This window comes from Tripterygium wilfordii, chromosome 13, assembly GCF_013401445.1.
Source record: "Tripterygium wilfordii isolate XIE 37 chromosome 13, ASM1340144v1, whole genome shotgun sequence".
Classification (NCBI taxonomy): Eukaryota; Viridiplantae; Streptophyta; class Magnoliopsida; order Celastrales; family Celastraceae; genus Tripterygium; species Tripterygium wilfordii.
The window spans coordinates 12,396,874-12,423,689 of NC_052244.1; the positions used below are offsets into that span (position 1 = coordinate 12,396,874).

General features: G+C 38.7%; 7 protein-coding genes across 14 annotated transcripts; 4 read left to right on the forward strand and 3 right to left on the reverse strand.

The window, feature by feature from the left end:
* The first annotated feature begins 38 nt into the window (after nucleotides 1-38).
* LOC120012922 (probable acyl-activating enzyme 1, peroxisomal) lies at nucleotides 39-2,730 on the forward strand. Its single transcript, XM_038864486.1, has 2 exons — nucleotides 39-421; nucleotides 1,099-2,730. The coding sequence occupies exons 1-2, from the start codon at nucleotides 98-100 to the stop codon at nucleotides 2,539-2,541; spliced, it is 1,767 nt and encodes a 588-aa protein (XP_038720414.1). The 5' UTR covers nucleotides 39-97; the 3' UTR covers nucleotides 2,542-2,730.
* Nucleotides 2,731-3,729: 999 nt separating this feature from the next.
* On the reverse strand, nucleotides 3,730-6,940 carry LOC120012320 (probable acyl-activating enzyme 1, peroxisomal). The gene is made up of 3 exons (XM_038863682.1): nucleotides 6,822-6,940; nucleotides 6,451-6,659; nucleotides 3,730-5,205 (listed from the first exon to the last, which is right to left on the reverse strand). Exons 2-3 carry the CDS (start codon nucleotides 6,646-6,648, stop codon nucleotides 3,772-3,774), a joined length of 1,632 nt encoding a protein of 543 aa, XP_038719610.1. The 5' UTR covers nucleotides 6,649-6,659; nucleotides 6,822-6,940; the 3' UTR covers nucleotides 3,730-3,771.
* A 1,665-nt stretch (nucleotides 6,941-8,605) lies between these two features.
* LOC120013306 (protein S-acyltransferase 10-like) lies at nucleotides 8,606-13,917 on the reverse strand. 3 transcript variants are annotated; one of them, XM_038865068.1, is made up of 11 exons: nucleotides 13,580-13,913; nucleotides 13,393-13,507; nucleotides 12,920-12,994; nucleotides 12,727-12,798; nucleotides 12,466-12,603; nucleotides 11,697-11,730; nucleotides 11,081-11,190; nucleotides 10,212-10,298; nucleotides 9,920-10,003; nucleotides 9,262-9,327; nucleotides 8,606-9,022 (listed from the first exon to the last, which is right to left on the reverse strand). In XM_038865068.1, exons 1-11 carry the CDS (start codon nucleotides 13,662-13,664, stop codon nucleotides 8,848-8,850), a joined length of 1,041 nt encoding a protein of 346 aa, XP_038720996.1. In that variant the 5' UTR covers nucleotides 13,665-13,913; the 3' UTR covers nucleotides 8,606-8,847. The 3 variants fall into 3 exon arrangements, 2 of the variants coding, with proteins under 2 accessions (XP_038720996.1, XP_038720998.1); XM_038865070.1 differs by lacking the exon at nucleotides 12,920-12,994 and having other exon boundaries at nucleotides 13,580-13,914; XR_005471395.1 differs by having other exon boundaries at nucleotides 9,002-9,022; nucleotides 9,262-9,305; nucleotides 9,920-10,298; nucleotides 13,580-13,917.
* A 1,038-nt stretch (nucleotides 13,918-14,955) lies between these two features.
* Nucleotides 14,956-15,591, forward strand: LOC120012595. Its single transcript, XM_038864035.1, has one exon. The coding sequence runs from the start codon at nucleotides 14,956-14,958 to the stop codon at nucleotides 15,589-15,591; it is 636 nt and encodes a 211-aa protein (XP_038719963.1).
* A 4-nt stretch (nucleotides 15,592-15,595) lies between these two features.
* LOC120013773 lies at nucleotides 15,596-16,481 on the forward strand. The gene is made up of 2 exons (XM_038865704.1): nucleotides 15,596-16,099; nucleotides 16,411-16,481. Exons 1-2 carry the CDS (start codon nucleotides 15,601-15,603, stop codon nucleotides 16,446-16,448), a joined length of 537 nt encoding a protein of 178 aa, XP_038721632.1. The 5' UTR covers nucleotides 15,596-15,600; the 3' UTR covers nucleotides 16,449-16,481.
* Nucleotides 16,482-20,886: 4,405 nt separating this feature from the next.
* On the forward strand, nucleotides 20,887-23,000 carry LOC120013661 (ammonium transporter 2 member 3-like). Its single transcript, XM_038865545.1, has 3 exons — nucleotides 20,887-21,774; nucleotides 21,951-22,236; nucleotides 22,319-23,000. The coding sequence occupies exons 1-3, from the start codon at nucleotides 21,097-21,099 to the stop codon at nucleotides 22,831-22,833; spliced, it is 1,479 nt and encodes a 492-aa protein (XP_038721473.1). The 5' UTR covers nucleotides 20,887-21,096; the 3' UTR covers nucleotides 22,834-23,000.
* A 116-nt stretch (nucleotides 23,001-23,116) lies between these two features.
* Nucleotides 23,117-26,799, reverse strand: LOC120013662 (bifunctional nuclease 2-like). 6 transcript variants are annotated; one of them, XM_038865547.1, is made up of 10 exons: nucleotides 26,481-26,799; nucleotides 25,698-25,904; nucleotides 25,544-25,596; nucleotides 25,410-25,466; nucleotides 24,873-24,938; nucleotides 24,714-24,785; nucleotides 24,250-24,359; nucleotides 24,072-24,163; nucleotides 23,682-23,743; nucleotides 23,117-23,533 (listed from the first exon to the last, which is right to left on the reverse strand). In XM_038865547.1, the coding sequence occupies exons 1-9, from the start codon at nucleotides 26,749-26,751 to the stop codon at nucleotides 23,700-23,702; spliced, it is 972 nt and encodes a 323-aa protein (XP_038721475.1). In that variant the 5' UTR covers nucleotides 26,752-26,799; the 3' UTR covers nucleotides 23,117-23,533; nucleotides 23,682-23,699. The 6 variants fall into 6 exon arrangements, with proteins under 6 accessions (XP_038721475.1, XP_038721476.1, XP_038721478.1 ...); XM_038865548.1 differs by having other exon boundaries at nucleotides 23,117-23,595; XM_038865550.1 differs by having other exon boundaries at nucleotides 23,117-23,743; nucleotides 24,714-24,782.
* Nucleotides 26,800-26,816: the final 17 nt, after the last annotated feature.

Here is a 26,816-nt window from a genome sequence, read left to right on the forward strand (position 1 = left end):
TAATAGGATTTATTTAATAAAAAAGGGTGCAAATAATAATGTTCATCCATATCCAGTTATCCACATATTTTTCGGTTGACGCCTCAAGTTGTCCAGTATGAAAGTCCATCATCATCTGAAGGCTAATTTCAATCGCTTCCACTTCTACTTCTTGTCTCGATTTTCTCGCAGATTCTCTCACTTTCTTGGGAATCTGCATGAGGGGCCGGAATCATGGAAACCCATGGAGGGTCTGGTCCGTTGCTCAGCTAACTACGCTCCGTTGTCTCCTATCGGGTTCTTGGAGAGATCGGCCAAGGTTTACAGAGACAGGACTTCGGTTGTGTATGGCTCTGTCCGGTATACGTGGAGTGAGACCCATGAAAGGTGCCTCAAGCTTGCTTCTTCTTTGACCCAGCTTGGAATTTCTCGTGGAGATGTGGTTAGTTTCTCATTTTCCATTTTTGTCCATGTCTTCGTTATTGGTTTTGATCAAAAGATTCAACACTCACTGTTGCTAGCTTGTTTTTCTTCTGCAATCCAGTTTTTTTTTTTTTTTTTTGATGAAGAGTATGATGTTATTAATTAGAAGAAGATGCAGAGCAAGGGCATATGGAGACTATATGCCCAAGAAAAACAAACACACATGAGAACACCTACAATAAAAAAAGAATAAGAAAAAAGGTAAACATAAAGGAAATAAGTCCAAGAGCATAGCTGAGTAGATCCAAGATAGGTAATCATTTTCTTGGAGAAGTCTAGTCTTGCAATGTCAAGCCCTTCTTCTATTCCCGGATAAGATATATGCCATTTAATTGGCTCTTAAAGCTTCTTTATGTAATTTCCCAACTTCTTTCTCCAATACTGATCCTCAACCCTTCCATTACCTGGTTAAAGAGGATGAGACAGAGTACATCTCCAGTAGTTTTTGCGTTTTGGTCTTGATAGGTGCCGAACCAAAATTATCCGGAGTAGGTGCCATTTATGTCTATCATTATCTTCTAGAATCTGCTTCCGGAACTAATATCTTTTGCTTATTTTTCTTTCGGTTTCGTTTTTGGAGTATTTTTTTTTTTTCAGTTTCATGTTTTTAATTTCTTAAACATTCGTGTTAAGCAGGTTGCAACTCTGGCTCCTAATGTCCCAGCAATTTATGAGCTACATTTTGCAGTTCCAATGGCAGGAGGAGTTCTTTGTACGCTCAATTCACGCCATGATTCTGCCATGGTTTCAGTCCTACTCAAACATTCTGAGGCCAAAATCATCTTTGTGGACTACCAGTTAATTAAAACTGCTCGACAGGCACTTGATCTCCTCGAAAACACAGGTGCAAAACCACCCATTTTAGTCTTAATTTCAGAACATGATGATTTGAATACTTCCAGCATTTTTACATCAAACAGCTATGAATATGAGAGTTTATTGGCAAGTGGAGATAATGGATTCACGATTAGACGACCTGAGAGTGAATTCGATCCTATAAGTGTAAATTATACCTCGGGGACCACATCACGGCCTAAAGGAGTAGTGTATTGTTACAGAGGTGCTTATCTGAACTCCCTCTCAACTGTCTTTCTTCATGAAATGAGATCGATGCCTGTGTATTTATGGACTGTGCCTATGTTTCACTGCAATGGCTGGTGCCTAATTTGGGGAGTTGCTGCGATGGGTGGAACTAACATATGCCTTAGAAAAGTCTCTGCAAAGGGGATTTTTGACAGTATATCGGAGCACAATGTGACTCACATGGGAGGAGCTCCAACGGTCTTGAGCATGATTGTGAATTCCTCAATCAGCGACAGGCGCCCTCTTCCTCACAAGGTCCAAGTCATGACTGGGGGTGCACCACCACCACCAAAAATCCTTCACGAGATGGAAGAATTGGGGTTTGGTGTCTCTCAGTTGTATGGCCTTACAGAAACTTACGGTCCTGGAACATCTTGTGTTTGGCAACCTGAATGGGATTCTCTTCCTTTAGAGGAAAGAGCAAAGTTGAAAGCCAGACAGGGGATGCACCATCTTGGTTTGGAAGATGTTGATGTAAAAGATCCGAAAACCATGGAAAGTGTACCTGCTGATGGTAAGGCATTAGGGGAGATTATGTTCAGGGGAAACACTGTAATGGATGGATACTTAAAAGATATGAAAGCAACAGCAGAAGCATTCAGAGGAGGCTGGTTTCGAAGTGGAGATCTTGCGGTGAAGCATCCGGACGGGTATATTGAGATGAAGGACCGGTTGAAAGACATTGTAATTTCCGGGGGAGAGAATGTAAGCACTGTTGAAGTAGAAACAGTTGTGTATAGTCATCCAGCAGTTCTTGAGGTTGCAGTAGTCGGCCGCCCGGATGATCATTGGGGACAAACACCATGTGCATTTGTGAAGTTGAAAGAAGGATTTGATGTTGATGGTCAAGAACTAATCAACTATTGCCGGGATCGCTTGCCACATTATATGGCTCCCAAGACTGTCATTTTCCAGGATTTGCCAAGAACAGCAACTGGGAAAGTGCAGAAGTTTATTCTAAGAGAGAAAGCAAAGGCACTGGGCAGTATTTCTTAAGTGTTAAAAAGATCACAAACCTTGTGAAACCTCATGCCTCCATGATTGTACTCTCTTTTTAATAAGATAAAGAAAAAACGATGGACAAAATAGTTTACTCCCTCAACAATTTGTAACATTGGGATCCAAGCTATTTAATTTCTATATTGCGGTGAAGGGTGGCACCTGTACTCCACCTTGAGAACCTGATTTGCTCCCACATTATTGGAAAGAGGTGTCAAGCCATTAATGTTGGTGCTGGTGCAACAATGGTAGACCTAGGCTCCGTTTGGCACAACGGATTAAAGCTTTGAAATATGTTGTGAGGTGTCACAGTGAGGTGTTTGGTGAAATAAAAACTGACGCTAGCGGAAAAACTGTTGAAATAAAGTATTATAATATTAGTTTTTTATATTTATATTAAAAGTAATCTAATAAATATAATTCTTATTAAAATTAATTTTAAGTATTAATTTAATTAATCAAATATAATTTATATTCAAAATTAATTTGAAATAATTTTTAATTAATCAACTTAATTTTCTTACATTTATTGTATTTTTTAATTTATGTTTAAGTAATCAATTAATTTTCTTACATTTATTGTATTTTTTAATTTATCATTATGTATTAAAATTAAACACCTATAAAATTAAAAGTCTTAAATATAAATATTTTATTTGTATTTTTTAAATTAAATTAATTTTATTTTAATATTAAATTTACTGTTATAATAATTATAAATGCATAGATATAATTAATTTATTTAAAAATAGTTTTATTTAAACCTTTAAACACAATTAAGTGGGTCCCATTAATAAAATAGTAATACTTTTATCTAAAAAGTGTAGGACCCACACATTAAAAATTTTAAAAAAGACTGCAGCTTTTTGGCGTGGGACCCACGTCAAAAAGCTACAGTTAAGCCAGCGGATCCGCTGGCGCTTTTCGCCCGTTTGGCATGGCGGAGCCGCAATTTGCGGCTCCGCTTGTGGAGCCGCCCTGCCAAACAGGCAGCTAATACAAATATTATGGAAATTCTAGAAGAAGACATACCCACTTGTGCTAAAGTAGTTTGTTTTTAACAAAAAGAAAATTATATGATGTAATGTGCTTTTCATTTATAAAAATTGATATATGAAAATTAGATCTACAAGATGGGACCTTTCAGCATAATAATGGAACAAGACATCAACAGAAGAGAAACCATTTTATAATTGAAATTCATTTTCAGTCAAAAACAACAAACATTCAACAACTATGTATGACATTGGCCGCCTTCTTAAGAACAAACTTTTGTACCTTTCCAGTTGAATTTACTGGTAGTTCTCCAAAAATTACAGTATATGGAACCATAAAATTTGGCAAATGGTCCCTGCAGAACTCAACAATCTCTTCAGCACTTGCGTTAAACCCTTCTTTAAGTTGCACAAAAGCACAAGGCGTTTCCTTTAAATGATCATTTTCCAACCTCTTTCCAACCACAGCAGACTCCAAAACCTTTGGATTCATATTCAACACAGCTTCAATCTCTAGTGTGCTTATGGGTTCTCCCCCAAAATTGATCATGTCTTTTGCTCTATCCTTCATTTGAATGTGACCATTTGGTTGCCTCACTGCAAGATCCCCTGTGTGGTACCATCCACCCCTGAATGCTTCATGGGTTGCTTTTGGGTTTTTAAAGTACCCTGACATCAAAAGATTGCCCTTAAACATGACTTCACCAATGGTTTTGCCATCCTGGGGCACACTTTTCGTTGTTTCAGGATCTTTGACATCAACCAGAAGGTGGTTGTTGATGGGATCTTGAGGTCTAATCTTTTCATGTTGAGAACTGGTTTTCAATGGTCTAACTATTACAGGACCAAGGGCCTCAGTCATGCCATAGCCATGGCTAAGATAGAATCCCATTTTTTCAACCTTCATCAGAACCTGAGTTGTTGGCAATGCACCGGCTACAATGACATGAACCTTCCATGGAAGTGGCCTTGATGGATGACTAACTTCTTGTGCAAAATCAGCAATTTTGATCAAAATAGACGGTGCACCACAAATGTGAGTCACCCTGTGAATAGCCAAAGCATTAAATATGGACTTTCCAGAGACATTATTAAGGCAGATATTGGTGCCACCAAGAGCAGCCATAGTCCAAGGGAAGCACCACCCATTGCACCTAAACATGTCCACTGCCCAAAGAAACACTGGAGACTCTCCCATGTCGAAGCGAGATATCTGAGCCAATGAGTTCAGATATGCAGCTCTGTGACTATAAATAACTCCTTTCGGAACCCCAGTAGAGCCTGAAGTAAAATTCACTGAAACTGGATCGCATTCATTGCCTGGCCTTACTATCTCAAAGTCATCAACTCTTCCCATTTCAAGAACACCATCATATTCCAGAGTACCATCGTTGGGTTTGTGTAATTCATCTAATGAGGGACACTCTGGGATCAACACAAGGAGGGGTAGGTTGAGATTTTTATAAGAGAGTGTGTCTAGTGCTCTCTGGGCTAATTCAACAAACAGATGGTCTGCAAATATTATCTTGGCCTCCAATTCTTGTAGTTTCGATGCCAACATGGCTGCATCCAACCTGACATTGAGTGCAGAAAGAACTGCCCCTGCCATTGGTACACCAAAATGGAGTTCATAGAGTGCTGGAATATTTGGTGCCAAAGCTGCAACCTAACATAAGAATAAGATACCAAAAAACAAAGTAAACAAAATCAAAATTATATCTTTTGTCCACATCAGGTGGCTATGGAACGGCTTGATTAAAGAATGTTTATATTCTTTCCTCTCTTTCTTTCTTCTTAACAATTTATGGCAACACAGACCAGAGCAGTGACCATTGTCCAACCAACAAACGCAGGTTGAAGAAGAAAGAAGCGCGAGTGCCTCCATACAAAATGTTGAAGGCGGCCCATTGGGCTGTTTTGTCAGCCTACGTATTGTGATAACTTCCTTTGCAGGAGAAGAATGGGCCTCCGAGAAAATGCCCTCAATGGCCCATTTGCTTCTATTTCATTCAAAAATAATATCATTACTTGTTTTAACAATCTTACGGATTCCAGGCTTTTTTCCCAATTATCGCAAATGGTGAGATTAATGTATACGATTTCATATAGATACGTGGAGTTCACGATTTCATATGTATTATGTGCGTCAATCTCAACACTTGAGATAACGGGGACAAAAAAACACTAACATCCTCTAACATTTTCATTATTTGTTTGTATTAAAATTTCTTTTTTTAAAAAAAGTCAATGAAAGACTCCAAAATTTTCTAGAATCGTCAGTTAAATGCAGATTGACCTAAACAGTTGACGTTGGAAAGTCGTTGCATTCTCATTACAAGATATATATATATATAATAGCTCTAGTTTCCTACATCAAAATTTATTCAATAATTGAGAAAAAATTTTATTCAATATGAATAATGCAATATTACTTACCCTTGACTCAAAACGTCTCACATCGGCTGGGACTTACCCAACCGAGTGGTAGATAATTATATAATATCTCTTACATGCAACAATGCATTTTTCTAATCCAGATGAGTTAGGTTTTGATCCATAGTAGTTGGGCTTTGATCAAGTGAGTTGGGTTTCAGCAATATAATAGTTGCACTAAGGAGGAACAAAGCCGCACAAATCCGATATATTTATGAGAATCGGACAATTCAAAGTAGATAATATTATTGAGATGTATGAAGTGTAGATTTACAATAGAGATGTAAAGCAAAACATACAAGGAAAGCAACAAAGTTGTGATGCAATAAGAGTATCGAACATGATTAAAAACAAGTGATTTGTGCACATCTCGATGAACTATAGCATGATCTGTACATGTGTAAATATATATATATATATATATATATTATGTGTGTGTGTGTGTATACATGTGATCAGGAATGAAAAAGGCACTTACAATATCACCAGGAGAAATCTTCAAGTTGACCAAAGCAGAAGCGAGCTTCAGACATCTATCATAAGTTTGTCTCCAAGAAAACCTTGTAGCTCCATAGATAATGGATGTCTTATCCCCATGAACAATGGCTGCCTGCTCTAGAAAGCTAATTGGAGTCAAAGGCGCATAGTTTCCAGGACAAACAAGCATGCCTTCCATTGCTTAGCTACCTAGATAACCACAATCTTCAACGATCTTAATGGAATGTAAATGAGTCTTTTTTTATATAGATATATATGCGTTAAATCATATATATGTTTTTTATATAAATGAAAATCTGAGTCAGACCATTATATAAAAAGAAAAAAAGTTCGTGAAATGTGATCACATACAGAGAGAGAGATGCACGGCACTCCATTTCAGCATTTTATTTTAACCATTAGCTGTACGTTCTGGAAGCTATAACATAAATTTCAGCCACGACTTTGTCTCTCACGCGTTTTAAGTTTTAACCCATAAGAAGGGGGAAACTCTATTGCATAACAAGAGTCTTGTGTCCCTTAAGTCAGCATGGAAAAATTCATATAACTTCCCGTATACGCATTTACAGTACGAATTTAAAATGCAAACTTATGACTTCACGATTGATTTTGAACATGTGGGACCCAAAATAGTGGATCTCATCTGTTAAATGATGTCATTTAATTCATCCACATCCTTAAAAAGTGATTCACATTTTAAATTTGCACTTTAAATATGCCTAGCAGAATTCTTATGTACACACCATGATCCATAATTGATTGGGATTGATAGAGCCTTTCGTTATCATTCCGAAAATAGACATTCCATTACAGAACGAGAGTCTCATGTCATATATATAGACATACAGGGGCGGAGGGAGGGGGCTACACCCCACCACCCCCATATTACACTATATATATATATGTATATGTATATATCTTTTATGTGTATATATATTTTTATGCGTATTTTTTAGTAACTGTATATATATGTTTGTATATTTAAAAGACCTGATTGCATATTAGTAATGAACAATACATAACAATAGTAACTTTCATTCTATTCTATTGTTATTTCTAGTAAATAACAAAATTAACGTGTTCTAGTTATATCTTACGTGATTTTTGATAAATTTTCATCAATTTTAATATATATTTTTTTGTGTTAACCTTTTGGAGTTACTTTATGACACCGAACATTAAGATGAATGTTTATCGATAATATCATTTCAATAGGTTATATTATTGTAAGATAGCCATTAAAAAAAATTTCATGGGCATTACTCCCGAACCCCTACTAAATTTTTTCGGACAAATCAAGATGCGTCAACCCACCCCATCATCAATTCCTCGCTCTGCCCCTACATATACACACACCGTGCATGTCTCAAGCGATTGGAATTGATACAGCCTTATCACGCCAAGAATAGTGCCTTAAATTGTGCAGATTCTCAAAAAATGGTTGTCTTATGCGTTGGAAACGAGTACACTCCGTGGGAAGAACTAAAATTGCTGCATTTCTTTATGCCTTTAAAAAGGATTCACTAATCTCTCTCATTTTCATCAAACAAAAAAAATCATTCCTTACAAATTAAATTTTCTTCTTTCATTGGAGACATTTTTGCTTAGCTAGCTAGGGTTGATCGTCGACCAATTAATCATGGCATCAGAAAGCAACAACGCTCGGGCATTGCCGAAATTCGGTGAATGGGACGTGAATGACCCGGCCTCCGCGGAAGGGTATACGGTGATATTCAGCAAGGCCGGTGATCAGAAGAAAACCAATGCAGCGGCCGCGGCCGCAAAAGCCACATCAGGAAGGAAGCAACAAAGTAATTCACCAAAAGGTCCTATTAGGAAATGCTTTTGTTTTGCATGATATCTAGATGTATCCCTATGCATATATACATGCATGTTAATTGAGGTATCACAAATTGTTAAGAGAGATTTAATGCATGCTAGCAAAATTGATCCATCAATTCATTTTGTGATATATAATTGCGAATCTCTTAGGTTAAATCAAATGAACTCGAAAAATCTTGAGTTTTTTAAATTCGATTTCCACTAAAAACAATACTTTTATACCCACCTGCTAAGCTTTGATCCATCGGATGGTCCATATGCATGGGGTTATTGTTTGCTTAGAGAACTCAACGTTGGAATTTTACTGTATATCCCTTCAATATCAATGTGCTTTCCTGTTAAACAATACCATGGACTTGGACCAATGCAAATCACCCAGTAAGCCCTTAATTGTCTTAAGAACATGCAATGGGATATCGAGTTTTATGAACCAGATTGTGAGGAAAAGATTGACATCATTTGGCAACTCTGCATATGATAGATAAACCAAAGGATGAAAGTGAATGGAGAAAAACTGAAATCAAATGGCAAGATATCAGCAGCAACGACAGGATAACAAATGTGAACATGTGTATGGTCTAGACTTCTCCTCGAGCTCCAGAGCGGTGGGCAACAATTCCAAACTGTATGTGCTGTTTGGAACACAACAAAAATTGTATAGGTTTCTGCAAATTCCTTTACTGAAAGGGTACACTCGTTCAGGAATTCTCCTGCAGAACAACAACAGACGGTGAACAACTTACTATTTCCCAACTACCAATTAACGTCAGCCAAATAATTTGAAAACATTATCACAGCATCCGACTTCCGAGCTGATTCAACGGAAGAGATATCACCATGATTTCATGTTTTACTTTTCTTGAAGAACCTTGTCAACAGTTCAGTACATTCGTAATGATGTGATATTATGATTCTACGAAGAAAGACAGAGCGAAAGGCATCAACAAACCTTAGATATGGGATGCGTCTACGCCTCACAAGTTCATATGTAGTCTGGTTTGACAAAACAAGATAGCTGCATTAAAAGAATGATCCTATAAGTCAAATGATCAAAGACGCATTACATATTAAAGAAATCAAATGGCTTCCCATGGTCTCCTATTTACCCCTCACCCTTTTCAACACACTTAACAGTCTCCATTCATGGTCTGCGTATATCTTGCCTATTTCCAACCCCACTCACTGTGAAAAGTGAAAACCTTGTGCATGGGTGTTGTTTACCTTTTATAGGCAAACATGTGGCCCAAAGTTGCAGGGGTGCAACCTAGAGATCATTTCAACTGTAAATAGTCCCTCCACATATTATGTGGAGTAAGGTTGCGTACAACTTGCACATCCCATCCCCGCCTATTGTAGGAGCCTTGTACATGTGTTGTTTGCCTTTAGAGAGAGATGTTTGTATCACTGGGGGGAGAAAAAAAACAAAGGGAGAGGGCAAGGGCTGTTGGGGCGGGAGGGGGGGGCATGGGCATGCAGTGCAAAGGACGAGAATGTGAAAGTAAACTACAAAAAGTTTTCTCGCGTTCATAGCCCTGCTTGAGCAACGATATATAATTGAAGAAGTTATATATTACATAAGCACCTATATTTTCTTCAATAACAGTTACCTATGGAAAAGCAGCAGCAGGAGCAGAAAGATCAAGCAAATTGCCAACGCGATCAATAACAATATCATGATTGCATCCTTCCACCTAAAGAGGAAACATGATTACAGGAACCAACTTCAGGTCAAGTTCTTTTAAAATAATAAAAATCAATTTAGTTGATACGAACTATTAGAGAATCAAAAGCTGACTAAAAAATAACCAACCCAGAAATCTGACCCCAGAGGTACAAAAGCAAGAAAATATACTTCCGAAATAAAGAAAAGGGACACTCGCACTCCAAAAGATACCATACCAAGCCCTTGCAATGCTAGTCTTCAGGTATGTGATGTACAAGATGCCCGTCCAGAGACATAATGCCGTCTCTTCACATATGTACCACCTGAATAACATATTACGATATAGAAAACAACAAAATTCAAACAAAGATATATTCAAGCAAAGATACTTACTGTGAATTGAAACTAAACAAGTTAGCAAATAATAGGGTCTTGGAAAGAAAAGATTATGTTTCAAACTAGGTTCCGCAATACTGTACCCAAAAAGTGCCCATGATGACATGACCATACCAATGTTTAATGCATTGATTCTACAACCAAGCAAGTTAACACAGGATTGACAGGAACGAGGTAAATCTAATTCATGCAATATTTCCAATCACAAATAGTTAGACGAAAAAAACATGGATCAAAAGTGATACAGAATGACATTGACAAGGTAGCAAAGAGTGTCACCCTACACTAAACTGAAATTTTTGTAGCCAACCCCAAACAAATGGGAATAAGGCTTAGAAATGATGATGATAATGATGACATATTGAATGATGTATTACAAAATTCAAGTATAGAATAACAACAGCACATATGGAGCCAGAGTACTAACATCAGAAGACAAGCCATTTAAAACTATGAATTTATGTACAGCATGTTGGTGTATCTGACAATCAATACATACACAGAGAACATGGTTAAAGTTAAGGTTTAGGAAACCAATCAAAACGATCAACATTTTATCCTTTGATGGAGGTTAAACGTTTGTACTCAATCATGATTCTCACACAAAATAGAGAATAACCATTAAAAAACAATCAAAAGCACAGTCAGAAATAACTTTAGAACAAAGGCAACTCATTGAGAGAACATAAATTGGAAGACCTTGACTTACCAGAATTTGCAATGATTACCCCAGCCAATGCATGTCCCAAGCCATACACAATGATGATCAAACTGAAGAACACATCTATCACAGTCATGACAATGCTTTGCTCGCGCAGGCTGCAAGTGTACCCAAGTATGTATACATCATTACTAGAAGTCACGTTGAGAGTAGATACCAGCAACAGCATTTACATAATCCTCTTAGCGATTCCAAGTGATCAGGTAACTCTACTAAATGCTCCTATCATAAGCTTAAGAAGACATGACGAGAAAAGTATAATAATTAATAACAGACACGTTCAACGCCAATAGCTAAGTTTTCTCAAAATACTCAAAAGAATTGTGTCTGTCATAGATTTTCTGGCATCTCTAGAGCTAGTCGCTAAATTTTCCAATGGATTTTTTGCCCTAAGCATTGTGTTTTAGTAATTTCTTCCGCAATTATCATCCCTTTGACTTCATATAGCATACTCAACAAAGATGCTGTATGGGAAAATCAACTTTAACGCCAACCCACTTAAACATTGAACATTCATTAACTACAGAATGAGCATGGTTGGAAAGAACAGAAGAAGCATGTGGATAAAGTAATTTAAAGAACTAAAAGTTTTAGATGCTAATACCTGTTCCACATTGCAATAGGAGCAAGTAACAGTTCTGCAAAAAAACCAAAACAGAAAAGTGCACTGAAATATTGTGGTAATGTTATAATGCCCAGTTACTTTCTCTTTACTACACTGAGAAGATAAAGCTCACAATGAACCCAAATTAATTGCATCAAAGGGTAGAAATCTGCAAGTATATACATCACATATGTCAATATTTGGCGAAGGTAGTGTTTCTCAACTAGTGAGCAAGTTGAGAAACCTTTGAACAGCGTCAAAAAAACTTGAGCTGAAAAATAAAGAACTAAGGTTCAACCGTTCAAGGCATGTGAAAGTCTAAAGGTTACAACTTGCTATATCTGCCACTATTCCAGCGGAAAGTATATACTATTCACATAATAGGGTGGTGCATGGTTCAAAGAAAAAGGATCTGAACTTTTCAACAATGCATCCAAGGAAACAATAAGGTGTAGCCCAATCATCCTGTTTTCCTTTCTTCCTCAAAAGACACACCTTCGCTTTTTTTGGACCTAAGAAGCAACCTATTCTTTCCCAGAAATTTCAAGAAGATATGGTAAAATTTCAGTAGATTGAGAATAATTTTACCATCAAACATGTAAAATCCTGAAAGAAAACCTGTTCATACAGTGAGAATCAACATCAAATAGCTCATAATATACTAAGCCGTCCTAAGAATATACAATATTATGCATTTACATCAAAAACAGAAAATTGATTGAAAAAGATACTTCTCTTACTGTCGGGCGGTGGCAAAGTCTATTGATACCTTACGGATGTTCCAGGGGGATATGTGTCCAAAACCCTCTTTGTCCAATATGTTGCATTGCTTCCCGGAGAATTTCTTCCTGACTGACCTGAGTCAATAGTAATAACCAAGCTTCCATTTTTACTTGAAGCAGGTTGTCTTTGCATAAACATTGAAGAATAAATAGATAAGATAATCAGATTACTTTAACCATATATCTACTTCAATTAAGAGAACTGCAACATGAGCTATTTTTTTTCCGGCTATAGCATTAGGGCTTACTTTGAGGACGCTGATGTCTTTCCAAATGTCACGTTGGTCTCATTGATATCCCTCATCGCATCCAAGACATAGCTAAAACATAAGAACCAGAGAATAAAGCCATCAAATAAAGCATAAAATGAAACAAATGACTAGCTCCCAGAACAGCATCTAAATTCAATTATAAGGCAAGATGACTGTTTTGGACACTTACCCTGGAGAGGAACCAGAGGTAACAAAGTACTGAACCAAGGTATCAACAAACAACGACAAATATAAAGATGTGTACCTGAGAAGGGGACAATGTCACGATTCAGAAGGGGACGCATTAGCTAATAAGAAATGGATACAAGTTCCCATTAATAGGTAAAGAATTTGTGCTGGTCCCGCAGTGGTCAGAGTCGGAGAAAAGTTCCCACTAATACAGGTAGAATTAACTAATTGTTCTACAGAATAAACGATAAGAGCGACACAAACCTACACAAAAACACCTAAGTTGACTCCATTTGTAGCTCTAAGAGCCCTTAAAGCTGAATCCATTACAATGATCGGACAGTACCTTGAAAGATCCCCACTTTAGCTCAAAAGAAGTTAAATTTGAGTAAGTTCCAGGCACAAAAACAGAAACCCACTCTTAAAATTACACTAAAAGAACAAAATAGTAACATTTAAGACGTTTTCAAGTACCATGGCTCATGCTTCGTCTTCTCTATCAAATCTCCATCGAAGAGAAAGAGAATGCCGGCATACACCAGATGCAGAGCAACCAACGCGACTTTCAATCCCAGGGCAGACCTCCGAGCTGAAAATTACAACTATTAATGAAAAGAAAAAACGTGATTTCCGCTTTAGTTAGACAGAAAGAAGTCTGTACCGGGATCGGCGAGGCAAGGGATACAGCGGTAGCATCGGTCGAGGACTCCTTCCCCCGCGTTGCCCAAGGGGCTGCATATACCCATGAAACTCCTCCGTCAAGCAAGTTGATTCAGAACATGAAACAACAACAGAAGCTTCCGTCTCATCACAATACAGAATTCATGAGGAGTTTCACCTTTTCGGATGGATAAGCCTTGACAAAGAAAGATGAAAACGCATAGATTTTCGGATGGATAAGCCATTAAGCCGGACAAAGAAAGAGAGAGAAAAGATGCAAAAGAAGAGAGATGGGATAAGGACAAAAGAGAGATGACGAAAATCAAGAGTGAGAAGAGTGAGATTTATTATGAATTTATTTGAAGTGTATATATAATTGATTAAGAATGTATATTGTGAAATTCATTCATTTAATTAAATTGTGTCACTCAAGTGGGGGAAGAAAGAAAGAATAATTTTAAAGTGTTAGATTGTATTGTTATGGATACTCTAACAAGATAGTCACAACATCGAGGAGGTTGAAGTTTGGACAAAACTGGTTGGTGCACGAAATTTAATAAGCTAGGCCCACCGTCTGTGAATCCAATGATTGGTGCACCAAATATAATCACTTCATTTGGCTAAGCATATCGAAAATAGCATTTATGTTGGCAGTAGCCAAACGGGCCTAATAAGTAATGAAAGAGTGCTGAGTCGGTCCTGGTCCTGGTCCTGGTCCTGGTCCTAGAGATGGCAATGAAAGAGTTAACTTGGATATTGGCACGGCTCAATCAAAAGACCAGGTGGTGTTTGTGATATGTCTTGAGTGAACCAGGCCAAGATCGTAGTTGCTTTTCATATATAGATACCAACACGTACAATTAAACATACAAACATACCCTTTAAGCTCCTCGATCGATCGTTTGAAAGAAGTAGCTAGCTAGCTTGAAGAAGATATTAAGGATTATTCTCCTACTGTTGTTGCTTGACTCTTGCCTATAACGTAGCTGGCAACTTTATACTAATATTCCTCCATTAATCAAGCAGCTGATTATGATGACTAGATCAACGGGACAGAACCGCTAGCTGGCAATTTTATCTATTAAGGAAGATTTGCCAGTTAACGAAGATTCACCAGATTAAAGGGGAGTGACCAGACCTTGATTGATGGTAATCATATACGTTGACTGTAATACTTAGAATAGGAAAACGTATGTCATGGAAGCTAATTTCTAGGAGTTAGAATGATCTCACTCTTGTATATAACATCGGTTTACATCATAATGAAAATACACTTTATTTTTTACAACAATTACGTTTCTTTACATGGTATCGGAGGTTTTAGGTTTCTCTTTCTCCTAAAACACCATCATCATTCTTCAGTCATCCTATTTTTCAATGGCCACCGACGGTGAGAAGACACCGGAGAAATCCGAGACACTCAACAATTCCGCTGCCAACAAGTTCGATGATCCGAACAATCCTTTGTACCTCCATCACTCGGATCAACCAGGATTGGTCCTTGTTACACAGCTCTTAACTCAGAACAATTACCCTATCTGGAGCCATGCCATGCTCATGGCTCTCACCACCAAGAACAAAGACGGGTTTGTCAATGGTGTTATCACAAAACCTCTTTCTGGAACAGCAGAAGCAGTCCGACAGTGGACTCGTTGTAATCTACTCGTCAAAGGATGGATTCTCAACACAATTTCCCCGGCCATTGCAGAAAGTGTCATGTACAATGACACCGCTTTAGCACTTTGGAATGAGCTTCAAGAGCGATTCTCTCAAAACAACAGTGTGGATCTCTTTCATATTGAACAAGAAATTCATGACTGTGTCCAAGGTGGCACAAATATTGGTGAATACTACACCAAGCTAAAAACTCTATGGGATAAGCGAGATGCATTAAGCCCTCTTCCACCTTGCACTGGTGACACAGCAAAGGCGCTATTCCAATATCAACAAACGCAGCGCACCATAAAGTTCCTCATGGGACTTAATGAAGTTTATGCCCCGGCTCGCGGATAAATTCTACTTATGGATCCTCTACCGTCGGTCAACAAGGTATTCTCTCTCATTACTCAGGATGAAAAACAACGGGCTGTTTCTTCGCAGGTTGTGGGCAGGACACCAGAATCTGTGGCCTTCGCTGTCAAGAATGGAACATCCCATTCTAACAGATCATATGCCCCAAGGAACGCCCATCTCAAATGTGACCGATGCAATATCACGGGACACACTACTGATAGCTGCCGAGCACATCTAAAGTGTGACTATTGTGGTTTTAAAGGCCATACTGTTGATGCATGCCGTAAATTAAAGCGAGCCAACTTCCATGGAGACAAAAAGGGGAACTCGGGTTTTTCTTCCAAAGCCCATTATGCTGAATACAAGCCTGACAATTCTACATCAGAATCTCCATCTTACCACCTCACTGCAGATCAATATCATAATTTACTTGCTCTCATTGATCAGACCAAGACAACTTCCATGGCAAATCAAGTGAGCTCAGCCTCAACAATAAGCAACCTTTCAGGTACTGCGCCATGTGTCAATGTTTTTAGTTCCGAAACTGATTGGATCTTTGATACAGGAGCAACCGATCACATGGTATGCTCAACCCGGTTTATGCACTCCAGCACTCCCATTTCCCATCGTCATGTACATTTGCCAAACCAAGCTCTTGCTCGTGTCACCCACATAGGCACAATACGGTTCTCTGAAAATTTTATCCTATATAATGTGCTTTGTGTTCCCTCTTTTCGCTTAAATTTAATATCTGTCGCAAATCTTACCAAGACTTCCTCCTGTAATGCTACCTTCACTAATCATCTTTGTTTCATTCAGGACCGACACTCGGGGAAGACGATTGGGACGGGCGTTGAGCGAGAAGGCCTCTACTACTTGGATATCACGAAGACATCTGGGTGCTTCTCTGTTTCGGCAGCCGTCTCCACCAATCCTGATCTTTGGCATCAACGTCTTGGTCATCCTTCCAATAAAAGTTTGCAAGCTCTGTCTTTACTTACCAAGACTATTCCATTTTGTTCCGTTGATAGTTGTTCAATTTGTCCCCTTGCTAAACAGACTCGCAAACCTTTTAGTTTGAGTTCTATCAATACAAATGCAGTTTTTGAATTAATTCATGTTGATATATGGGGGGGTTACCATACACCCACACTCACTGGGTCAAAGTATTTTCTTACCATTGTTGATGATTTTTCGCGATGCACATGGGTCTATTTATTACATCGAAAATCCGATGCCCGTGATTCTCTCATTACATTCGTTAATTTTGTTGCAACGCAATTTTCATCTCGAGTAAAAATCGTTCGCAGTGACAATGGCCCTGAGTTTTCCATGCCCCAATTTTTTCCTGACAAGGGTATCCTCCATCAAACCAGTTGTGTCTCTACTCCACAACAAAATGGAGTCGTTGAACGTAAACATCGACACCTCCTCAATGTTGCCTGAGCTCTCCTTTTTCAAGCCCATCTACCCAAGCATTTTTGGGGTGATGCAATCCTCACTGCTACATATCTCATTAATCGAACACCCACGCCAGTACTTCACGGCCGCACTCCTTTTGAAGTTCTTTTTAACAAACCACCAACCTACTCTCACCTTCGTGTTTTTGGTTGTCTCTGTTTTGCCTCCACTTACCCTCACCGTCCAGCCAAACTTGATCCTCGCTCTGTTCCCTGTTTATTCCTTGGTTATCCCTATGCCACCAAAGGTTACCGGGTATATGCATTAGATACAGGAAAAATTTTTCTCTCAAGAGATGTCATTTTCCATGAACATATTTTCCCTCACTATCCCTCAATTCCCCACCAAACACATCCACCCTCCCGACTTCTATCCACTCCTCCTTATGAAGATTGGACACATGCTGCCTCTTCTCCCTCTTCGACACCTTTACACACACCTGCCCCACTCATTTCCCCACCTGAACCAACCTCTCCTCCTACTCTTGTCCCCACACCAACCCCCATCCCCGATTCTGACCTTTCTTCTTCTGCCGTTACACCACCTATTGCCTCCCTCTCCTCCAGTCTCTCTTTCTCCTGCACCACGGTTGCGCCGATCAACTCAAGCACCCAGCTATCTTCAGCATTACCACGTAGAGGCTTCCTTACCGTCTCGGTCTCTCCCTTCGTCCAACTCAGTGTCGACTGAACACAAAGGTATCTCTTATCCTTTATCTACCTGTATTACTTATGATAGACTCTCTCCTGCACACCGTGTTTTTGCCGCTTCCATTTCAGCTGTCAGGGAACCCACTTCCTTTGCCCAAGCAATTCAGGATCCCAAATGGCGTGCTGCCATGGATGACGAACTTCATGCCCTCACGGCAAATGGTACTTGGTCTCTTCAATCCTTACCTTCAAACAAGAAAGCTGTCGGCTGCAAATGGGTTTACAAAATCAAATTTCTTCCTGATGGCACTATTGATCGCTACAAAGCTCGTTTGGTTGCCAATGGTTATAGTCAAATTGAAGGGTTCGACTATCGGGAAACTTTTGCACCGGTTGCCAAGTTGGTCACCGTCCGTCTTTTACTTGCCATTGCTGCCACCAAGAATTGGTTTCTTCGCCAACTCGACGTTAGCAACGCCTTTCTTCATGGTGATCTCGACGAGGATGTTTATATGTCCCTTCCTCCCGGTTTCGGACAAAAAGGGGAGACACGAGTATGCAAGCTACACAAGTCTATATATGGCCTCAAGCAAGCTTCTCGTCAATGGTTTATCAAACTGTCCTCTGCTCTCAAACATGCCGGTTTTCATTCCTCCCGATCAGATCACTCATTGTTTGTCCGAACCCGTGGGAATTCTCTCACTGCCCTACTTGTATACGTGGATGACATTATTTTAACTGGCGATAATTTACAATATATCGAAGACACAAAGGCTCATCTCATGCAACATTTCAAGTTAAAAGATTTGGGTGATCTGAAGTATTTCTTGGGATTGGAAATAGCGCGATCCACAAAAGGAATTGCTCTTTCTCAACGAAAATACGCACTTGAAATATTAGATGATTCTGGATACTTGGGAGTCAAGCCTGCAAATTCACCAATGGAACAAAATCTATCACTTAGCAAGGATGAAGGCGAGTACATTAAAGATCCTTCTTCTTATCGCCGACTTGTTGGGAGGCTAATATATTTAACCATCACACGGCCAGATTTGGTGTATGCAGTGCACATCCTTAGCCAATTTATGAACAAGCCTCGGGTCCCACATCTAGAAGCAGCCCACCGAGTCTTACGCTATCTTAAACATACGCCAGGACAAGGAATTTTTCTTGCTGCAAATAGTTCATTACAGTTGAATGCATATTGTGATGCAGATTGGGCCCGATGCCAAGACACACGAAGATCTACAACAGGTTTTTGTATCTTCCTCGGTCACTCACTCGTCTCATGGAAAACTAAGAGGCAAACCACAGTATCACGCTCCAGTGCGGAAGCAGAATATCGATCTATGGCATCAGTTGCTTGTGAAATAACTTGGCTTAAATATGTTCTACATGATTTGGGAGTAAGACATCCACAGGCGGTCAGACTGTATTGCGACAATAAAGCGGCTCTTCACATTGCCTCCAATCCTGTGTTTCATGAGCGTACTAAGCATATAGAGATAGATTGTCATCTTGTGAGAGAGAAGATACAAACTGGAACAATTAACACCTTTCACATATCCACATTGAAGCAGCCAGCATATATATTTACCAAATCTTTGGGTCTCCCGCAATTTTCAAATTTATTATGCAAGTTAGGAATGATCAATATCTATTCCAACTTGAAGGGGAGTATTAAGGATTATTCTCCTACTGTTGTTGCTTGACTCTTGCCTATTACTTAGCTGGCAACTTTATACTAATATTCCTCCATTAATCAAGCAGCTAATTATGATGACTAGATCAACGGGACAGAACCGCTAGCTGGCAATTTTATCTATTAAGGAAGATTTGCCAGTTAACGAAGATTCACTAGATTAAAGGGGAGTGACCAGACCTTGATTGATGGTAATCATATACGTTGACTGTAATACTTAGAATAGGAAAACATATGTCATGGAAGCTAATTTCTAGGAGTTAGAATGATCTCACTCTTGTATATAACATCGGTTTACATCATAATGAAAATACACTTTATTTTTTACAACAATTACGTTTCTTTACAGAAGAGAGAACACAGAGGGTTGAGAGAGGAAGAAAGAGAGAGAGGGTGAGAATACTGTCTGTGGAGGAAGGATTTAAGAAGAGAGAGAGAGAGAGAGAGGGAGGGGCTCTGCAATCTGCATGAGCATTTAAAACCGCGACTACCAAAGCACAAAACCTGGGCCTAACTCCATTATTCCCCCCATCAACTCCAGGCCCATCCCCGAATCACCCAGTTTCCCTTTATGGGCCTTAATAGCCTGAGAAGGCCCAGACACCTTGTGTAACCATGTATTCTTCCACCTTCATCTCTATAAGCTTTCAGTTTAACAGATAGATTCATCATTTGGAGGACATGCTCATCCATCCCACAAGTGTCAATGTGTCATCATAGTTGTAAGAATTTATGACAAATTAAGTCCCAAAAACCATGAATAATTAATCATAATACATCATGCTTTAACCACACTGCATGCAAACTTACAAAAAATTAGTACTAACATTGAGCACTTAATTACTGTTAGCAATTAGGCACGGATCAAGGCATGCTATGTTCTTGCATACGACATGTCTAGCAAGATTTTACTTCAAAATCCTGGATCTTGCATATTTTACATAAGCTAAGGCACAAACAACCCAAAGCATATCCATAAACCATATATAAAATCCAGGAAAATAAATAAATAAATACAAACCAAAGCTAATATATAATCAAAGTAGCAACTACATTGGTCACAGAGAACTTGACTGATCTCTACTCCACCCAATGATATAAAGATTGCCAATAAGCCAAGAAAGGGTATCAAACAAATGCATAAGCCCATATAGGCTTTATTTTTTTATAATTTCATGGGAACGAAAGACATTAATTGTTGGAGCAATTACTTACCTTATGTGTATTCAATCAAACAAAACCAAAACTTAAATCATAAATTCTCCCCCAAATTTGTATTAAATCATATATTAAAATGTGTTTTTGAGTATAACATAAATCGCTGTCTTTGATATCTGTTTGGCGAATTAACCAAAGAATAACGAGTATGAATTGCGGATAACATAAATTAATATTTACAATGTAAAACAGTGTCGACTACAGTGAATTAAGCAGGCTTCGGTGTTGATGTGAATGCAGTGTGTGATGGTGTCTGTTAAAAATGGCAAACAAAGCGCGTAAAATCCATCGATGTCTGAATTGAAAGAGAGTTGATAAACATGTATTCTCTCAAGATTCATCGATTGAATCTTCGGATAAAACCCCGCTATAGACAGCAAGGAATGTTAGAGGATGAATCACCTTGTACATGACTAATTGAAAATTAACAAAATGGGAGATTAATTCAAGGCTCACCAATCAATAAACTCCAAAATGGGTGTCTCCATTTATTGTGATCTCCTCCATTCTTGTCCAAAATTTTCCCGGAAAATAACCCGAGAAAGTATGAATTTTTCAGATTATGAGTATTTTGCATTACCATTGGCGCTTGCACCAGATGAGGCATCTCCAGATTGGAACAACAAGGCAGACAATGGATGGCAACTCACAGCAGCAACCATGGTGGGTTTACAGAGTGTTCCTGGCCTTGTGATCCTCTATGGGAGCATGGTGAAGAAAAAATGGGCTGTGAATTCTGCTTTCATGGCCCTTTATGCTTTTGCTGCGGTGCTGATCTGTTGGGTCTTGTGGGCTCATCACATGTCATTTGGGACTAGAATCAGCCCAATCATGGGGAAGCCTAATTTTGCACTTTCACCCAATTATCTTCTACTAAAAACCAAGATTGGGTTTATGCCAATGGCAGATTTTGTGTTTTTTCAATTTGCTTTTGCTGCTCTTTCTGTGATATTGCTTGGTGGGTCATTGCTAGGGAGGATGAATTTCTATGCTTGGATGTTGTTTGTGCCTCTTTGGCTCACATTTAGTTACACCATTGGAGCTTTCACTATTTGGGGGGATGGGTTTCTTGAGAAGGGCATTATTGATTATGCTGGAGGATATGTGATTCATCTTTCATCTGGGGTTGCTGGTTTCACTGCTGCGTATTGGGTAAGATTGAACTTAAACTCTCCAATTTTAATGTGGATTTTTTTTTTTCTGAAATTTAAAAGGTTTGATTTGATGATCCTATCTTGTGATCCAATGGCAGAATTTCCAGCCCTGGGAATTGGATTATGGTATAATTTTGACTGACTGGTTGGTTTGCTGGTGATTCACCTATATAGGTAGGACCAAGGCATTCACATGACAGGCAACATTTCCCACCAAACAACATCATTCACATGTTGGGAGGTGCAGGATTTCTATGGCTGGGATGGACAGGTTTCAATGGTGGTTCTCCATTTGCTGCTGGTCTGATTGCACCTATAGCTATTCTCAACACCCATGTATGCACAGCCACCAGCCTCATGATCTGGGTTTCCTTTGACATGATTGTGTACAAGAAAAGCTCTGTAATTGGGGCAGTCCAGGGGATGATCACTGGTCTTGTCTGCATCACTCCTGGAGCAGGTTAGCTTTATCAATATCACTGGTTTTGTCTCCATTTGGTCTTTTTGATGTTTGTAACACAATGTTGTGATCAAATGAGCAGGAGTTGTGGACTCATGGGCTGCAATTCTGATGGGAATGTCATCTGGTTCACTTACATGGTACTCAATGATGGTAGTGCACAGGAGAGCAGCACTTTTTCAAAGTGTGGATGACACATTAGGGGTCTTCCACACTCATGCTGTGGCTGGTGTTTTAGGGGGTATCCTTTCTGGTCTCTTGGCTAATCCAAGACTAGTAAAGCTCATGTACCCAGCATCCACATATGGCACAGGCTTGTTTTACAGCTTCAAAGATGGAAAACTTGATGATGGTCTAAAACAAATGGGTTATCAGCTGCTGGGAATAGCCTTTGTTACTGCATGGAATGTTGTCATGACAAGCTTTATATGCATCTTCATAAGCCGATTTGTGAATCTTAGGATGGATGAAGAAGACTTGTTGAAAGGTGATGATGCCGTGCACGGAGAAGAAGCTTATGCACTTTGGGGAGATGGGGAGAGGATACTGAAACCGAAACGACTTCATCGCCCCAGAATCCATAAACTGCTCAGATGAAGCTTTTGATATCAATCTCAACAACAGTTTTTAAGTTTTATTGGGCAAAAAGAATAAGTAACAATGCCCTATGATTCTATCTTCATTTGGAAGGTGGTAACACTCTTGTTACCGCAGCTTTTGTAAAATTTTCACTGGTAAAAGAAAAGGATTGGCTGGGTTCTTTCTGCAAAATCCATCTTCCGCAATTACATGGGCTTATCTCTTGTTATTCACAATACCATTTTGAGTAACACATCAACTGCTACATGTATCAGCAAAGAGAAGCACGGGAACAACTTTCTCTTCAGAAAATTGGGAGTTACATACACAAGTTTCCTTCCTTCAACCAAAATCTTACAAGGAAGTGTTTTACATCAGTATAAACAGAAAATAATTCATTCTTTCTTGACGTTCATTTTTTTTTAACTCTCGCACTAAAAATTACACGAAAACCAGTTTTGTACCGACAAGGGAAATACTATCTATGCCAGATAGAGAGAGGCAGAGAGCTGATCTATATCATATAAATCTAATTTAAGTACTACACCACAAAGTTTAGTCTGCACATACCACATATTCCAAATTCCTTTTAGGCACAGATTCCTCATGTTGCTCCTTTTACTCGGATATGCCTAATGGAAAGCTATGCCAAAGGGTGCCCATATGGCCATATCTGTTATCTGACAAGTATTCATCTGCCATCTCTGAGGCGATACACCTTAGAAAAGGTGGCAAGAATGCAAACACTGTGGATGTTCTCCTTCTCTTGGCAAAAGAGTCCTCAAGAAAGTTCGTTGAGATAAATGCAAGTTATGTAAGACAGTCATATAACCCATGAACACAGGAGCATTAAAAATTGGATATACCTTAGACTTAGTTAGTATTCATGTATTGTAGCGAAGCTTCATTAGTTTGTCCCTCAACATGGCTGCACAAACCAGAAATCAATGATAAATAATACTAATAGTGATGAACATTCTCTTTTTTTTTTCTTTGAATGGAAAAGAATTTTATAGAATAGGCACCACAAAGGTGCACCAAAGATTAGAAAGGGGTGAAACAAATGGCCTCAAAGAGGTTATTACAAGAATGGGAGCACCAGAGATTTAAAGTAACACGGATATTGTCAATAATCCCATCTGTAAACAATCCCTATTATCAAAAGTTATAAAATATGTGAACAGTCGATGGCCATTTGTAAGATAAATCTGTATCAGAATAATGGATTGATTCTGATTCTGTTCTATCAATAATACCTGCATCCTTGTATCTTTCTTCTTTGGCAGCTAAATTCATATTCATAAGAAGACCGAGTTCTTCAGCTAACGGATCAGGACCATCAATGGCACTGGACATGGTACAATTAATGCTTAGAGTTACAACAAAAGGGATAAATGTAATAGTGAAGGCTGAAAAGTTAAGCACCGAACATACCTGTCAAGAGATACATCATAAGTAGGCTTTCTATCATGCACTCTGCTAATCCCATAGCCAAGTCTTATAGCATCAGTGAAGACAATCTCTTTACTTACATATATTGGTGCCTGCATGAAAAGGGTTTCACCTTTCAAATAAAATTTACAGCAGCATTCACGAACAAAATTTCAGGTAATATACTTATATTTGTGTATGGTTTTGACTAATGCTTTGATTATAACAAAGATCAGATCCAACACAATTAAATTAATCATGAAAGGTAGTCCGTTCAGGACTTCAAGTTAAACTTAAATAATCCTGGACACCAAATATTTTACTGAAGCAATCTAAATGCAGCTTGATTGTTAAGTTTTTCACTAAAATCATAATAACTTGTCCAAAACATAAAAAAAAAAAAAAACAAGACAAAGTTCCAACAGACTAATGTAAGCATTCTGCAAAAATGGTGTACAGATAGATACCCTGCATCGGTTTGCAATAATCATGGCATCTGAAGGTCGTGCATCAACACTTAGAATTTCATTTCCCCCCTGCTGCATATATCATAAAACTGATTTAACATAACCAAAAAGTTTATCAATTTCTCTAAAAATAGTGAGACTATTCAATTGATAAACTACCTTGCCAAAATATATCCTTGCAAAGTAAGTATTTAACACTCGCTCGACGATTCTCACCACTTTCACCTGAAATGAAGGAAACAAAACCCCGGGCAATGGTGGGGTTGAAGAGGTTGAATAAATCAGTTAAACTGAATATCCCTATGCTTTAACATTTATTAAGAGAAGTCATTTAAAGTATTGAGTTGAAGTCCCAGCTAACAACAACATGTGCGATTAGCATGAATGAAGTACTCAAGTAGAAGTTACCCAAAGTAAAGGCCAATCACCATTCACCGAGGGGGTCATTCAGTTTCTCTTTAACGACTAAATAATCTCACAGAGAATGTTGACAGGCCCAATTATACCCAGAGAATGTTGAAACTCTGAGCCAAACTATCATCTTTCTAACATTTATTGTTTCATTGAGATATGTCCAAACTTGTATTCCCATGTTAATGGAAACCCTTTCTGAGTATCGTAGATAAAGTGATGAAGGGAGACAAAAGAAACACTATTTCAACATATGTCAAACACATGAGAAAATCAGCTCCTTACATTACATCCAAGTCTTTCTGATACATCTCTAATGAGCTCGAATTGATCTGGACACTCCTGCAACAGAAAATTATATTTAAGAGTAAATATAAAGTGAAGAGATAGAAAATTATTACTAATTTAATAGAAATTACCCCATTAGCATTCTCCTGTAAGGTATCTATAAGTTTTTGAATTGCAAATTCCCCTGCAATATCAAACATATAGCACTCATCAGATGCTGATCGACCGAGACATAAGTATATTGACATCGACAAAATGATGATGCTAGAGATTATTTTGGTATACCTACACTGATTGGGAGCAAAAAATCTCCATCACAAGAAATTTTAAGAAAAATTGTGGGACTCTGAAATCGGCGAAGAAAATCTTCTTCTATTGTACGGACTCTCGGTTCCTTTGCTTGGACGATAGACAAAGACAATTTACCATAAGGTGGCCGTTTAAACTGCTCCCCAAATCCTTGCTTCCGCATGCGATAGTGTGAAATTGTTTCTGCACTAGTGCAAGTCTTATTCACTCAAATCAGACTAGTGAGCAATAAAAAGTGTCAAAAACATTCACAAATCACCCTCTCAAGTCTCAATATACATCCCAAGAAATCTCACTAACTATAAGGACGGTAACATTAATGATGAAAACAGCAGAAAATCAGCAAACGCCAGTATTATATCTGCGAGCACAAATACTCTACACGCAAACGAGATTTACCAAGATAAGTAGCTATCTCTTATACGAGTTAAGTTTGTGTGGCCATCTACCATCAAATCAAACTTCTTTTTCAACTCATTTTCATTTTTACATTGACATTGAAAGCTCTTGGATGCACAGATTTCAATTGAAAGCTCTTGGATGCACGGATTTCAATCCGTAATTGCAGATTATCCAATCCAAAAGAGGCGTTTTATCAATCAAATAATCACCAAAGACCATAAAAATGAGTGCTTTATTGAGAAAAATTAATTCAAATTAATTCAATGCAGTGACAGCAACAATTGAAAACTAATCAAAACGAACCGAAAATAGAAATTAAAAAAAAACCACGCATATAAAAGGTATAAAGGGGAGGACCTGGAACGAGGATGGAGGCTTCTAGATAGTCGTGATCATCGCCATTACCGGATCGTGCACCGAAGAAGCCACCGCGATAAGAAGAGTTGCAGGAGATGAGGGCTGACCTAGGGCCTCCTCGTAACGGCGTCGTCTTAAACCCGAACCGAAACGACAATCGAAACGATGAAGAACCTGTGAATGAGTACTTCACGCAGCGAGTCGAATACGCTTGGTCCGAGAAGGCTCCGAAACCCGACCCTGTACGTAGACATAGCTGAGCTTCAAGCATTATCTGTGTGAGAGAGAGAGCGAGAGAGCTGAGCGTGCTTGCAAGTTGGAACAGAGGTGGTTGAA

What these genes read in the sequence shown, in the direction of transcription:
- LOC120012595 (XM_038864035.1), top strand. Translation starts at nt 14,956, where the DNA reads ATGGCCACCGACGGTGAGAAGACACCGGAGAAATCCGAGACACTCAAC.
- LOC120013662 (XM_038865547.1), bottom strand. Translation starts at nt 26,751, where the DNA reads ATGCTTGAAGCTCAGCTATGTCTACGTACAGGGTCGGGTTTCGGAGCC. An exon ending in TACAGGAGAATGCTAATGGG is followed by an intron (nt 25,467 to 25,543) that starts GTAATTTCTATT and finishes TTTCTGTTGCAG; the next exon opens with GAGTGTCCAGATCAATTCGA. An exon ending in TATGATGTATCTCTTGACAG is followed by an intron (nt 24,164 to 24,249) that starts GTATGTTCGGTG and finishes TACCATGTCCAG; the next exon opens with TGCCATTGATGGTCCTGATC.
- LOC120013661 (XM_038865545.1), top strand. Translation starts at nt 21,097, where the DNA reads ATGGGTGTCTCCATTTATTGTGATCTCCTCCATTCTTGTCCAAAATTT. An exon ending in GTTTCACTGCTGCGTATTGG is followed by an intron (nt 21,775 to 21,950) that starts GTAAGATTGAAC and finishes TCACCTATATAG; the next exon opens with GTAGGACCAAGGCATTCACA. An exon ending in CTGCATCACTCCTGGAGCAG is followed by an intron (nt 22,237 to 22,318) that starts GTTAGCTTTATC and finishes TCAAATGAGCAG; the next exon opens with GAGTTGTGGACTCATGGGCT.
- LOC120012922 (XM_038864486.1), top strand. Translation starts at nt 98, where the DNA reads ATGAAAGTCCATCATCATCTGAAGGCTAATTTCAATCGCTTCCACTTC. An exon ending in GAATTTCTCGTGGAGATGTG is followed by an intron (nt 422 to 1,098) that starts GTTAGTTTCTCA and finishes CGTGTTAAGCAG; the next exon opens with GTTGCAACTCTGGCTCCTAA.
- LOC120013306 (XM_038865068.1), bottom strand. Translation starts at nt 13,664, where the DNA reads ATGGGTATATGCAGCCCCTTGGGCAACGCGGGGGAAGGAGTCCTCGAC. An exon ending in AAGACATCAGCGTCCTCAAA is followed by an intron (nt 12,604 to 12,726) that starts GTAAGCCCTAAT and finishes GTTTATGCAAAG; the next exon opens with ACAACCTGCTTCAAGTAAAA. An exon ending in AGACGCATCCCATATCTAAG is followed by an intron (nt 9,023 to 9,261) that starts GTTTGTTGATGC and finishes GTTGTTCTGCAG; the next exon opens with GAGAATTCCTGAACGAGTGT.
- LOC120013773 (XM_038865704.1), top strand. Translation starts at nt 15,601, where the DNA reads ATGGATCCTCTACCGTCGGTCAACAAGGTATTCTCTCTCATTACTCAG. An exon ending in AACAATAAGCAACCTTTCAG is followed by an intron (nt 16,100 to 16,410) that starts GTACTGCGCCAT and finishes TGTTTCATTCAG; the next exon opens with GACCGACACTCGGGGAAGAC.
- LOC120012320 (XM_038863682.1), bottom strand. Translation starts at nt 6,648, where the DNA reads ATGGAAGGCATGCTTGTTTGTCCTGGAAACTATGCGCCTTTGACTCCA. An exon ending in AGATTTCTCCTGGTGATATT is followed by an intron (nt 5,206 to 6,450) that starts GTAAGTGCCTTT and finishes TTCTTATGTTAG; the next exon opens with GTTGCAGCTTTGGCACCAAA.